The 14,354-nt window shown below is 39.7% G+C and overlaps 1 protein-coding gene across 1 annotated transcript; it reads left to right on the forward strand.

Annotated features, from left to right (window-relative positions):
• The first annotated feature begins 211 nt into the window (after positions 1-211).
• LOC124117718 (peroxidasin-like) lies at positions 212-9,239 on the forward strand. Its single transcript, XM_048397062.1, has 13 exons — positions 212-291; positions 2,734-2,818; positions 3,154-3,281; positions 4,073-4,246; positions 5,571-5,622; positions 5,864-5,982; positions 6,768-6,872; positions 7,051-7,152; positions 7,378-7,538; positions 7,759-8,264; positions 8,442-8,614; positions 8,751-8,871; positions 9,114-9,239. The coding sequence occupies exons 1-13, from the start codon at positions 237-239 to the stop codon at positions 9,172-9,174; spliced, it is 1,842 nt and encodes a 613-aa protein (XP_048253019.1). The 5' UTR covers positions 212-236; the 3' UTR covers positions 9,175-9,239.
• Positions 9,240-14,354: the final 5,115 nt, after the last annotated feature.

The following is a 14,354-nucleotide window of genomic DNA, read 5'->3' on the forward strand; positions in this document are numbered from 1 at the left end:
ATTTCCCACATGGGATCCTATGTTGATCGATTCATCTTGGCAATCGACACATACAATCGTCACTCCCTGCTATCACTAGATTTGTTTCTTGCTGTTACCAATACAAATCATCATATCTGATAAAAGTAATGGTGTCTTATCGAGTCTATCTGTATGTTATTGGAATTGTGTGTATATATATAGTGCTAGTCTGATGACTCCATCACATAGACTCTGTCCTTCGTAAAGCTGACAGTATGCAGTCATTCCTTGTGCAAGCTCTGCTGATCGCGCTCTGCGTTATACACGCTGGTGAGTATTAACTATTTCAGAATCTATATTTCTGCAAACCATTGGCTCCAGGACTTGTTCATTATCATCTTGTGGATTGGAGAAACGCTGCATGCAATAAGCAACTTATAAAGATTATCTTTTATATTGTACAACACATATATGAATGAAGTTATATACATATTGGTGTATAATGGAATTGAACCGTGTGTGCAGTTGGTACATGCAGCCATATCTAAAAATATGGTTCATATATTTGAACATTTGAAACTGTTCTTCAAAATCTATCAATAACTTGGTTATATGTGTTTGTTTGTTGTTAAACGCCGCACTAGGCAATATTCCAGCTATATGACAGCGGTCTGTAAATAATCGAGTCTCGACCAGACATTCCAATGGTTGACAACATGAGCATCGATCCACGTAATTTGGAAACGATGACATGCATCAACCAAGTCAGCGAGTCTGACCACCCTATCCCGCTAGTCACATCATACGGGATTGCTTGCTGTTGAACGAAATGTGAAATGCTTGACTTCCTCTTTGAAAACTTCAGTGTGAACTTTGGGGATAAGACATTTAGATAAGACGTAAATGTGCCCCCCCTCCAGCTCATCTGTGTCCCTATGCATACAATTCGGGAGGAATGCTTGGAATGCCAAAATCTAAAGTAACAAGAGTTTGCCACTAACGTGGCTATATCCCCCGCCCCTGTTGCAGAATTTGTAACATAATTAAAACTTTTTTTAACCGAGGTGGAACTTGTCATAGAAATTGTAAAAAAGAAGAGTTTGGAACCTAAGTCCATCTCGTTGCCATGGAAACGAAAAAGAAAACCAATTCTAAAAATTCTTAATAGCAAAAGGCACCAGTTCAGCATGTACATGACAGACCAGCAAAGTTTGATGAAACATATTAAACGGTTTATGAGTTATGCTCCGGAAACGAACCCTACCCTTACAGAACCTAAGTCCATCTTGTTGCCATGGAAACGTAAAAAATAAAGATTTCTAAAATTTCTAAATAGCAAAAGGCACCAGTTCAGCATGTACATGACAGATCTGCAAAGTTTCATGAAAATTTTTTGAACGGTTTCTAAATTATGCTCCGGAATCGAGACGTGACGGACGGACGGACGGAAGGAGCCCGTTTCTATATACCCCCGCCAATTTTGTTGGGCGGGGGATAACAAGGTAATTTGGCAAAGAAGTTTAACTCCTGTTTCGGGTATATTTATGATCTGACATCTTTCAATAATGGTAAGTCGCCAATTCCTTTCCACTGAACTATGGAGACACGGGTGGCCTAGTTGTCTAAGGCGTCGCGATTCGCTGTGCAGAGTTGCGTCCCTCGGGCATGACAGTAACGTATGAATGTGGGTTCGAATCACGATTCGCCCCGATTATGTTTCTAGGTTTGTCAGCATCATACCTGTGCTCATGGGTTTCACCGAAGTGGTAAACGTCTGAGACCTGCATCACTTCAGGCTTTCCTCCCACGTTAAGCTGACGCCCCCGATATCACTGAACTACAAAAAAAGCAGCGTTAAACCCAAATCATTCAATCACTCACTCCACTGAATTACCGACCTGGATTTGAAACAAAAGCCTTTAGAGGATGACGTCAACTTCCCAATAGTCAGCTTTTCTGTTACGTCGAACATTGTTTCAGCAGCTTCATCCTTTGTGTCGGCATTTCACAACCTCTGAGGTACAATCAAGTATCTGAAGATTTGACACAACTCAAACGTTATTTTAACAGTTGGTTGGTTGGTTTGTTGTTTAACGCTGCACTCAGCAATATTCCAGCTATATGACGGCGGTCCGTAAATAATCGAGTCTGGACCAGACAATCCAGTGATTAATATCATGAGCATCGATCCACGCAATTGGGATAGCATAGTCGCCTTTTATGGCAAGCATGGATTGCTGAAGACCTAGGGTTACAACATTCAAGGCCTAAGTAAAGCTTTCAAAATGTTGTATGGGAGATACGTAGAGGACATTTCCAAATTTGCGCATCAGTGTCTGATGCAATTACTTATTTTGACTTGTGTCTTCATTGACGTGTCTTCATTACAATTGACTTGCCTTTACATGTGCTTGTGACGGATACCACCAGTGGGGCAGGATACGCAGACCTTTTCGCGAACATCTGGTGTCATTTCATATTGATTCCTAAACATATGCTCATGATATTGTTGAATCGCTTTCTTATTATTATGGAAATGTTTATTGTCGCTTTTATTTCAACTTTGTGTATTTTTTATTCCGAAATACATATTTAGAATAAAGAACTATAACACTTTGAGTAGGTGAAGGTATAATCAGAATTGTACAGATGGTGCATAAATGTGGCCTAAAATTTAGAATTTTATTCTCAGAATAATGACAACATGGTATTAACTTTATTATATATTCCGTTATTGGATTACACATTAAATCACGTGAGCCTTCGTTACAGAGTGTGGAGGAAGCAGGACGCCATGCGCCTTCAGTTCGCGATCATCCAAGAGTAAAAGACACATGGAGCCTGTCTACAGAAGCAGGTTTGTCTGATATGAAAAGCCGGACATGTAAATCTAACCAGTAGTGAAGACATCATGTTTCTTAAACCCTTATGTAAATATGTACCTGTTCTGCTATAATGCAAATGTACATCCATCTCGGTGCTTAACCACAAGAAAATATTTTCAAAAATATAATATCCACCAAGGGAAATAATTTATTAATCTTGGAGGATTAAATACCTCAACTGTAATAATATCAAGAATGAATTGTCTTTCCGGGACGTCGTTGTTCAATGTGTAATGCTAAGCTAGAGTGTTTATATGTGTTCATGAAAGGGATTCAATGTCTTATCACACAAATACGTTTAACTCAGGAGAGCGACCTGCGACTCAAGCGACACCTATCGGACAGCCGATGGCACGTGCAATAACGTGGACAATTCGGAATGGGGAGCCGCTGGTGCTCAACTGGCCAGGTGGCTGGAACCTGTTTATGCCGACGGTTTGTTCATTTTGCAATATTTCTGTAAATAATATCTGAGGAACGATACCAACTGCTTAAAAGGAATTAAACGTCATAACAATATATACCTAAGTTAGGATAAGATTTATGGATGAACAACTTCTTTATTACAATTAGGAGCAACGTTTCGGTGTAGGTTCTAACAGTGAGTGAGCTGGGTGTAACGCCGCTTTTAAAAGTATTCCAGTTATATGTGGGAGTTATTCCAGTTATATCAGCTTAATGTGGGAGGAAAGCCCGAAGTGATGTAGGTCTCAGACGTTTACCACTTCGGTGAAACCCACGAGCACGGGTATGGTGCTGACAAACCTAGAAACATAATCGGGGCGAACCGGGATTCGAACCCACAATCATAGGTTACTGTCATGCCCGAGGGACGCAACTCTGCACAGCGAATCGCGGCGCCTTAGACGACTGGGCCCCCCGTGCCCCCCGTAGGTTCTAACACGTTATCAAGCAAGTGATGTACAGATTGATTGATATGGATGTTAAACCTGCATTGAAACGTCGCTCCTAATTGTGATAAGGAAGTTGTTCATCCATAAATCTTATCCTTACTTAGTACTCCAACTTCTTAATGCCTCTCAAAGAAAATATATACCTTTCTAATGAAAACCATTTTACATTCAAAATAAAAAAGTAAGTTTAAATAAGCATTAGTTTACATCCGACAGAGATTATTACGCAAGTGATATCCTGTAAAAAAAGTTTCCAACTGCATGTAACAAAGTGACAAATCAACGAACAAACATCTCTGTTGTATATTACAGCAACTGGAAACCCCAGAGCGTTGGCTACAGATGGATCAGACCTGCCTAACCCAAGAAGCATCAGCAACCATGTTCACTTTGAGCTGAGTTTTCTTTCCGTCAGAAACTCCGTCATGCTGATGCAGTGGGGTCAGTTTATTGACCACGACATCACAGGAACGCCGGTGGTTACAGGTAATGATTTGATATTGTACTACCTCTAGTAAGCATCTTGCAGTTCCATTGGTTAATCCGTACCATGTGACGAAACAATGCATTTCAATGTAAACACCGAAATGATGTGATTAACATTGTCCTCGAATATTGATTCGTCATATGATCTGTATTGACCTGTCAGGTGATGAATATTGACTCGTATGCTATAAAACCTGATGGCGTCTGGTACGAGCATTTCACGGTTCGCAGCTAAGTTAATTTGTAAGTTCGTGATGTGGTCTGACCGCAGACGGGGTCTGGTCCGAAGGTGTGAGTTTTCCCATACTAACCTCGTCAAGAGAAACTATTATCCCCGCCACGGAGTGGAAGGGGGATTTAGAACTGAGTGCTGTCCACCCGTCCTTCCGCCCGTCTGTTCGTTCCGTCACGTTTGGTTTCCGGAGTAGAACTAAAACATGACCAATATCTTAACCAAATTTGGTACATAGATAAGTCTAGTGGAAAACTGTTGCCTTTTGATTCCTTAGGATTTTTAAGAAAATTATTTTTCGAGTTTATCTGGCAACGATTTTGGCTTAGATAAAAAATGTCGGTAGTCATCGTTTCCGGAGCATATCTTGAAAACCATACAATATGTCATCACCAAAGTTGGCACTTAAATGGGTGTAGTAAACTGGTGCCCTTTGATAGTTTTGGATTTTTCAAAAATGTATTTTTCGAGTTTCCCTGGCAACAACCTTGAATTAGACTGAAAATTACGGAACTTGGCACAGATCTTGAAAACCATACAATAAATTTTCACCACACTTGGCACATAAATAGGTCTCGGGGTACACTGGTGACTTTTGACAGTTTGGGAGTTTTTACAAACGTTTCCTTAGCAAGAGCATAGCCCCTGCTCTCAATGATCTCTAAGTAAAGTAAGAACTCCCTTGCTTCTCTGATCATTGTTCAAGTAATAACATAACTAATTACAAATACAGTCCTGAATTCTATCATAAACTGCAAAAGGCAAATCAACACCAATAAAAACATTTTGATGCTGCAATTAGGCCATTCACAAAAAAGGTCCAGTGAACATAGTTCACAGGAGCTAATGCATTGCACACAACCGGACATGTCATATTGGAGGGGGATATGAGTATTTCATGCTTGTTATTTGTATATTGCTTCCATCTTTCGCAATATTGACGCTTTCCATGTCAGAAATACAGCATATTGTGCCACGATCGCATAATGTATTCATTTCTTTTTTTTATATTTATATTTCAAAGGGCATGGATTGTTGTGGAAGTCTCTTTATCTTCAAATCATGGACATGCATGTACTTTCTTCTTTACAGATAATGGAAGTGATATTGAATGTTGTGACAGAACCGATTCTGTTCCAAGCGAGTAAGTTTAAACTGTTACCTATCAAGAATATTCATTTCTAAGAACTATTTTCATAACAATAAACTACTTTTGATCCCTTACTATACTGTTACTATATCATATGACACAACAATAAACAAGACAGTGTGATTATACTACACCATATTATTCATATTTCAATATATGATAAAATAGTTGATATACTATATACAGATCATGCAAAATGTATGGGAAATATCAAATATTGTCTTCCTTTCATCAGCACGGACTCTCCATGTTTCCCGATCACCCTTCCTGATGGTGATTTTTACTTTGGCGATGGTAAATGTATGAACCTGGTGAGATCGGAGGCGGTTTCAGGAACAGGCACAGATTCCTCCAGTAAGGATGAACACTTATATACAAATCCAAATACATATTTCTCCACTTGGTCCTTCCCGAGCAGGATATTCACCACGAATATGCTTGACGTAAAAGTCAAATAATGAGTGTGTGACCTGGTTGATTGTTTTTCAACTTCATGGGTATCTGAGGCAATTTTAAACGGCTAGCATCATATGGCCTGGAAGTTTGCTCATTCTCCCCAATTATATTTTGGAATAATAGTTAGCTCTTCTACTTTTTTTTAAAGATCGAAGTGTCTATTGCATTGCATTTCAATATCTATTGAAGAGTTAAAAAAAGCTTAAGATATGTTTTTTCGATAAAAATTGAGAGATTGAGTGAGTTAGATTTAAGGGTGCTGCGAAAAGTACTCTGGTTATATCACTGCGTGTTTGCTTAATGTAAGAGGAAGGCCCGAAGTGATGCAGTTCCAAGATGTTTACCACTTTGGTGAAACCCACAAGAACGTGTATTGTGCTGTCAGACCTAGAAACATACTCGGGGAGAACCGAGATTCGAACCCACAAATCACATGTAGGTTTCTGGCGTGCCCAAGGGACGCAACTCTGCACAATAGCGGCGCCTTTGACGACTGGGCAACTGCCCATGATCCCATCCAAAGTATAATCACATTAATGATTCATTCTCATACCTGAAACTGACGAGATTGCATTTCAAGTTATTTACCAAGATAATATTTCGGAGAAGGACACGATGTAACGTCATACTTAAACAACAATAAACTTTCACAGTGAACTTATTCCCGATTTCTCTCCAACCAGATCCACGACAACAGTACAATGAACTGTCCGCCTTCATAGACGGTTCCCACATCTACGGCATATCAGACTCGGAGACGGCCGAGCTCAGAGACACTGACTCTGGATGTAGGTTGAATGTCCTCCTGATTTCTCCATGATGTTCTGTGATAGGTATCAGTTTGTGTGATGATCAGAATCACATGACAGACCTGGATTTGCTATTCAGTTTATGTTATTTCAATATTTCATGTTAAGTTATGTGAACTGTACATGTTTCGTTATTCGTCTCTCTGTTATTTTGCAGCCGGATTGTTGAAAGTGGGAACAAACAATCTTCTGCCGGAAGGAGATTCTGATGATTGCTTTCTTGATACTTCTGATTCAAGCAACTACTGTTTCAAAGCAGGTCGTTACAAACAGGAGAAATCAATATTTCATAGCAATTACATTCTTATAAACTATGTGTGTAAGATGTGCTCACTAGCAACGTTGTTGATAAAATGGTTCTTAACATTTTAATGAATATTCAATTTTCATGTAAATCAGATCAATATAATATATGGTATTTAAAACAAGTCATCATACTGCATATCAAATAAAACAAACACAATTATTTCCCGTTTTACTGCAGGTGACTCGAGAGTCAATGTCTTCCCTGGACTTAGTGCTCTACACACTCTGTTCATGAGAGAACACAATCGTGTTGCAACAGAACTCAAAGGCTATAACAGTGGTTGGGATGACGAGAAACTCTTCCAAGAAGCAAGACGAATAGTTATTGCTGAATTACAGGTTAGGCTTCAGTTCTGTTCAACACAGATGGATACAAATTATCAAAATAGTACACATTCCCCGCATATATAAAAACTATCTGTGCATCTACGATAACAACTGTTTTTCCCTGTTATTATTAGTTAAAGTAATGACATGTTGCAATTATTATGTAACGGCATTCATATCAAACATATGATGAAGATGAACAGAGCCTGATGTACGTCATATATATCACCAGGTGATCACATACAACGAGTGGCTGCCTCAAATCCTTAGTGACGACGGGGTTGCAAACTACAGTCTGGAACTGGGCAACTACAACTACAATTCCAGCCTCGACCCAACTCTCAGTAACGTCTTCTCAACCGCAGCTTTCCGATTTGGCCATTCGATGGTGCCAGAAAACCTCACAATAGGAAGCGAAGTCGTGGACACTGGTGACCTTTTCAAGAGAACCAAATACGTCATCAACAGCCTGGACGATGTCATCACTAGTTTTCTTGGTGCTGCAGGTGAACGTGTTGATGCGTGGTATGTTGATGGCATGAGGCAGAGGATGTTTGAGGAGGATTCCGACACGAGGGACGGATTTGACATTGTGAGTCTGAACATTCAGCGAGGAAGAGAACACGGTCTCCCTCCTTACAACGCCTGGAGAGAATACTGTGGTCTAGACAAAATCACCTCCTTCACAACTGATAATGATTTCGGAATCATTCAAGGTCGCGATCTTGAGGATATATAGTAAGTGTTCATGCTGATTAGTATTTTAAACAAAAAGTTTCTCCGCAATCGATTAGCTATGATTCTCAACCAATCATCTTCAAAAAATATTTTTTCATATTTGTCCAATATAATTGAACACTTCTGTTGTTCCTAAGGTCTAAATTACATATATAACATGTTACTTGACTCTTTCAGCAACAGCGTGGATGACATTGATCTGTACAGTGGAGGTGTTGCTGAAGCCCCGTTTGATGTAGCAGCAGTGGGAAGAACCTACATCTGTCTGATCGGAGAACAGTTCAAGAAATTGAGGGATGGTGACAGGTTCTGGTTCGAATCTACAGACTCTGTCACTGGTTTTACCTCTGGTAAATACATACACCTCTTTCCTTAGTTGGTGTATTAAGGATATACATTAATTTGTGGACAGGGATTGATGTCAATTTCTTTCTTTCGAATAGTGATGTACATATATCTTTACAATGTTTCTTTGTTTGAATTCAGATCAAATAACGCAGCTGAAAAAAGCGTCATTGGCTCGTATCATCTGTGACAATGCCGACAATGTCAGCACCATCCAGCGGTCAGCTTTCCTTAATACTAACATAGGCACCAATGGATCTGGGTATGCTGAATTATGATGTTGTTTTACAGGTGTAAACGGTGGAATTAAACAGTTAATGAAAATGAATTCAATAACCAAATGCTGTGTCCAGTATATCTTGTGATACAGAGAAACTTAGGAAATGCAAATAATACATTTCCATTAAAACAGTGCTTGTAGCAAAATGATTTTTTTTTGCAAAATATAACACAAATGATTGACACATGTAACAGAAGTTTTGAACTGCTTTACCTCGTTATCAGAAGCCCGGAAGTGAGCTGCTCTACCCTGAAGGAAGTGAGGCTTCGCAGATGGCAGGAGTAACCATCAACACGTGGCCCTGTCCTTACCACGTTGTGTCAGTACTGTTAATAAAGACATCAACTTGATCACTTTGTCTTAGTCATATGTCTCTACACAGATCTTACAATATCCTTAGCAGTTTGTGTACCACAGTCATATAGCTGGAATATGCGTTAAACGACAAACAAACAAACAAATACACAAACATCTTTCACTCTGGATGCGTGTCATTTTAGATAGATGATTTCTAACGAATGCTAATGTTGCTGGCCTTGGGACACATAAAGATGAATACATAAAACAGATGTCAGTTCTGTTACTCACTGTTAATAATCTCTTCTGAACATTCAATCAGTGGATGATGTGAGCAGCATCTTACGACAGAGTGACGTACAGTCAACCAAGTCACTGAGTGTGACCTCCTGAGTACATGTGGTCGCCTGTGGGTGTGTCTGCACCGTCGAAAGTTGTCTTTTATAAAGACCACCGGGGGATGCCCCAGACAAGGAAGCGGACATTTTGGAGAAGAACTGATGTGTGGACACGACCAGAATACAGAAATAGTCTATCACATCAGAATCTGTGATCAGACAGCAAACTTTATTGACGTTAAACGCGAGACAGTTTTTTCAGTCAAGACAAAACCATCGGGAAAGCATAACATTTTCCAATACTGGCTTCGTGAACCCTTTTTTTTTTTTAAGCGAAATACCCAGTATTTAATATACGTCGAAATGGCAGGAGGTGCCCCCACACATGAAGGGGATCCAAGAGACGTTGTTGAGAGTATAGCGGTTGAGCAATGTACCGTCCACAAGCTGGGTGATATAGTGTATTCCAGCGGCCACATAAATATAACCCACGGCTTGGTAATTGGTATATGAAATAACACTCTTGGATAACCAAGAACACAGATGGGAGGCGAAATACCATGATATATTACGTGCTATCGTCTTTAATTTTAGAAAAGGTATACGAGGCTGGACATCAGATACAGTGAATTCTCGTTAATCCGAACGGAACAGTGCCCTCTGAAACCTTTTGGATTAACGAAACTCCGGAGTTGAGAATTATTGTCCTTTATCAATGCATTGACTCAGAATAGGATGCTTCTGGATTAACGGGGTTTTGTAGTAGTTGTGGGCCTAATTTCTGGGCTTCCGCTTTGTTTTAATGCTTTAATCTCATGTTATACACACGATAAAGATGTCATTACGCAATTGTTAAGCTTTTCGTCTTTGATAAAAAAATAAATCACAATTTTGTTGAATGTTTTGAAAGTAACACATATTAATTGCAATATGTAGACAGTTGTCTCCTGAAATGTTCACTTGACAGTTACTGAGGAGCACCTATGATTCCCAAGTATTAAGTTCGTGGAACTATTTCCACCATTCAACTTTTATATGTTACACACGGAGTCTCCACTGGTGGGCGGAGATGTCAGACTTCACAGAGTGGTGTCTTGTCCGAGTAAAAGATCTGATTTGGATGAGATTGTAGAACCAGCTGCATGGCACCAGAGGAGGGTGCAATGAAACACACCAGCCCTTTTCAGACACATTTCTGTCTAGCTGTCACGTGACTGATCACAGACACTATAAGGATATGAGCATTTTTTATGAATACAAGTACATTGATACCGTCATTAATTTGAAAAAGAAAGAGAAATGATTGTGGTAAGGGAATCTGAACAAGGCGAAATACAATAGCCCAAACCGTTAACATTGCAAACAAACTACTTGACATTTCTCCAAATAGTATCGGAATTCATTATGAGCAGCATTACATAGAAAAAGCATAAAACGGACAGTTCTAAAATTTTATTCACTGAAAAGGAGACACGTGAAGATCCAGGGTAGAATAGGTCTTCAGCGTTCATGCTTCCCCTAAAAGGCGACAATGCTTGCCGAAAGAGGCGACTAACGGGATCGGATGGTCAGACTCGCTGACTTGGTTGATGCAGGTCATCAATCCCCTTTTAACAGGCAATATTCAGTATTTTCAGCCACACCCGCCAAGTGGCACGAGGGGGAAAGCAGTCAATTTCTGATATTTTGTCATAATATCTAAGAAGACAATACTTCCAGCGAAAATACACAACACAACGAATCGAAGGTGGCCTATAACGTTTAACTTCAGTGAAAAAATGCTCTTTGTCAATAGGCCGACGAGTTACCCATGCTTGCCGTAAAAGACGACTATGCTTGTCGTAAGAGGCGACTAACGGGATAGGGTGGTCAGGCTCGCTGTCTTGGTTGATGCATATCATCGATCCCAATTGCATGGATTGATGCTCGATGTTGTCAACCTGTGGATTGTCTGGTCCAGACTCGATTACTTACAGACCGCCGCCATATAATTGAAACAGCAAACAAACAGAACTCGGGACCTAATCTCTAAAGTAAATAGTATTCTTTGTATATATTTTCTTTACGTCTTTACATCTGTAACCAGCAGCAAATTGTAGGTGAAACCCCAAACCCTCAAATAGGCCGACTTACAATCTGCCAACGAAAGATGGCTCTTGCATTTCTTTGTTTGTTTATTTGTTAATTAACGCTGCACATGGCAATGTTCCAGCTGCATGACGGCGGCCTTTAAATGATCGACTCTGGACCAGACAAATCCAGTGACTGACATCATGAGCATCGATCAACGCAATTAGGGTACTATGACATGCATTAATCAAATCACCAAGCCTGCCAATCCTAACCCGTTTGTCGCCTCTTACGACAAGCATAGTCACTATGTACTGCAAGCACGGGTTGCTGAAGACCTATTCCAGCCCGGATCTTCACTGGTCTGATGGCCCTTGTAGATGAAACCCCAAACCTTTAAATAGGCCTAATTGCAATCTGCAAATAAAAGCTGGCTCTTGCAAATGAGAACCAAAACTCTTATAGGCCTGTTTTAGTTTTCCCCAGATGTGGACCAACAATAGCTCTCTGAATAGAGATATCGTAGGTGGGCCCATATTTTATAAAGTCAGTACTTGCGTGAGGGCTCAAATTTGTATATCATTCTTGTTTTGATATATTGATGGAAAATAACTTCACAAATTATTAATTGCGACATCAACTCCACGATAGGTACACGAAGTCAGTGACGTTTGAATAGGGTCACCAGTTGATCATCCTTTCAAGTTTTACGAAAATAGTTCCAAAGCGAGTGAATTAGTGAGTACGGTTTTACGCCGCTTTTAGCAATATTCCAGCAATATCACCGCGGGGGACACCAGAAATGGGATTCACACATTGTACCCATGTCGGGAATCGAACCCGGGTCTTCGGCGTGTGACGAGCGAATGCTTTAACCACTAGGCTACCCGACCTCCCCAGTTGCAAAGCGAAATACCTTGCTTCAGATTGAGAGGGAATAACACTCAGGCAACTTTTTCCATAGTACACATCCTTCGGATCATAAAAATCGAGGCCCATATGAACCCGAATTTTTATCTACAATTGAAGGGAACTCAGACATAAGACAAGCAAGCCTATCACCCGAAACCTTCCAATGATAGGAAAACTTCATGAATATTTACGAACCCACGAAGCAGTTTTGCGATGTCCGCAGCAGTGAGCTCTGCTGGGTAATAGTTTCTGCACATGTTTAGGACATTCTACATTCGGCGCGTTCTTCGTTACAACTTAGTCAATTGTTTCTTTGTGTGAGTTTAGACAGATAGATAGATTACAAAATATAATTACCAACTGGCATGAAATGTATTTTTATTCTTAAATAGAGCCATTTCTTTGGTGTTATTATGAGAGTGAGTGAGTGAGTATGGTTTTACGCCACTTTTAGCAATATTCCAGCAATATCACGGCGGGGGACACCAGAAATGGGCTTCACACATTGTACCCAAGTCGGGAATCGAACCCGGGTTTTCAGCGTGACGAGCTAACGCTTTAACCACTAGGCTCCCCGACCACCCTGTTGTTATTATGAGAGAAATCTGTCCACGTAAACACGGTTATTCCAGAATATATACTTTCTTATTGAGGATTGGCATTTTACAATTTTCCGAAAAAAGAAAGTTTTGCTACTGAATCTAGTTGGTAGCTTTTACGCTTTGTTTGTATTTTATTTGTTGTTTACACGGCAATTAGCGATATTCCAACGATATTCCAGTTATATAATTGAGCTTGGACCACACAATTCAGTAATTGACATCTGCATCGATCTATGCAATTGGGATACGATGATTTGAATCAACAATGTCAGCAATCCTCACCAACCGCCTCTTACGACAAGCATGGTTTGCTAAAGACCAAATCTGATCCGGATCTGCACGAGGTCATAGGTTTAACGGATGTGGTCCATGTGCACACTTGATCTTTCACGTTCATCATGTGTCAACCATCAAACACCATGCAAATTATGTCTTGTCGGATTAGTTACCCGAATCACATGTAGCCCTTGTTTTTTCTTGTAGTTCCTTTTCAACTTCATAAATGTTAACAGGCTTTCCACTAAATTTAAATTAACATGAGGTTATATAACGGACAAACTGTAGAAAGTGGGGTTAAACCCAACTCACTCACTCATATAGCAGTCTTATTATGCAAATACTGACTACACAGTAGACTCATTGGTTGCTGAAGACCCGGATCTGCACGAGATCAAGTGGTTCATTGGCACAATTGATCTATCATGTTCGTCATGTGTCAATCTTTTTTCACCGATCATGACTTCCAAGGTATCATCCAAATCATGTCTTATCAGATTAGTTATACGAATCACATTTTAACACATGTAGCCCTTTTATGTTGTTTTTTGTAGTTCCTCTTCATTTTCATAACTGGTAACGGGCTTTCCACTAACTTTAAACTGACATGCCGTTATATAACAGGAATACTGTTCAAAGGGGCGTTAAACCCAACTCACTCACTCATATAACTGTCTTGTAATGCAAATACTGACTTTCCTGTAGTCGAAATAGAAATTAATCTGTTTTGAAAACGACACGCGCAGATAATTTTGGTATTTTGTATTGAGACCAGATATTGTTTCAGCTCCATCTGCAAAACCAGATATAATTAAAACTAAGAGCCTTAATAGTTTTAGAACACACACATTGCAACAATATAATTTCAGTGGCTGACTTTTTATATTTTTTTACAATCAACATGAAGCACAAATATATTTTCAAAAACTTTCGGGGACAATTAATCTCTTTCATTGTTTACATGTCGATT

Source organism: Haliotis rufescens, unplaced genomic scaffold (assembly GCF_023055435.1).
Source record: "Haliotis rufescens isolate VD_foot unplaced genomic scaffold, xgHalRufe1.0.p SCAF_16, whole genome shotgun sequence".
NCBI lineage: Eukaryota > Metazoa > Mollusca > Gastropoda > Lepetellida > Haliotidae > Haliotis > Haliotis rufescens.

Excerpts from the sequence above, each read along its gene's own strand:
- LOC124117718 (XM_048397062.1), top strand. The coding sequence starts at position 237 with ATGCAGTCATTCCTTGTGCAAGCTCTGCTGATCGCGCTCTGCGTTATA. Across the intron at positions 3,282-4,072 it reads GGAACCTGTTTATGCCGACG|CAACTGGAAACCCCAGAGCG; the intron begins GTTTGTTCATTT and ends TGTATATTACAG. Across the intron at positions 8,615-8,750 it reads TGTCACTGGTTTTACCTCTG|ATCAAATAACGCAGCTGAAA; the intron begins GTAAATACATAC and ends GTTTGAATTCAG.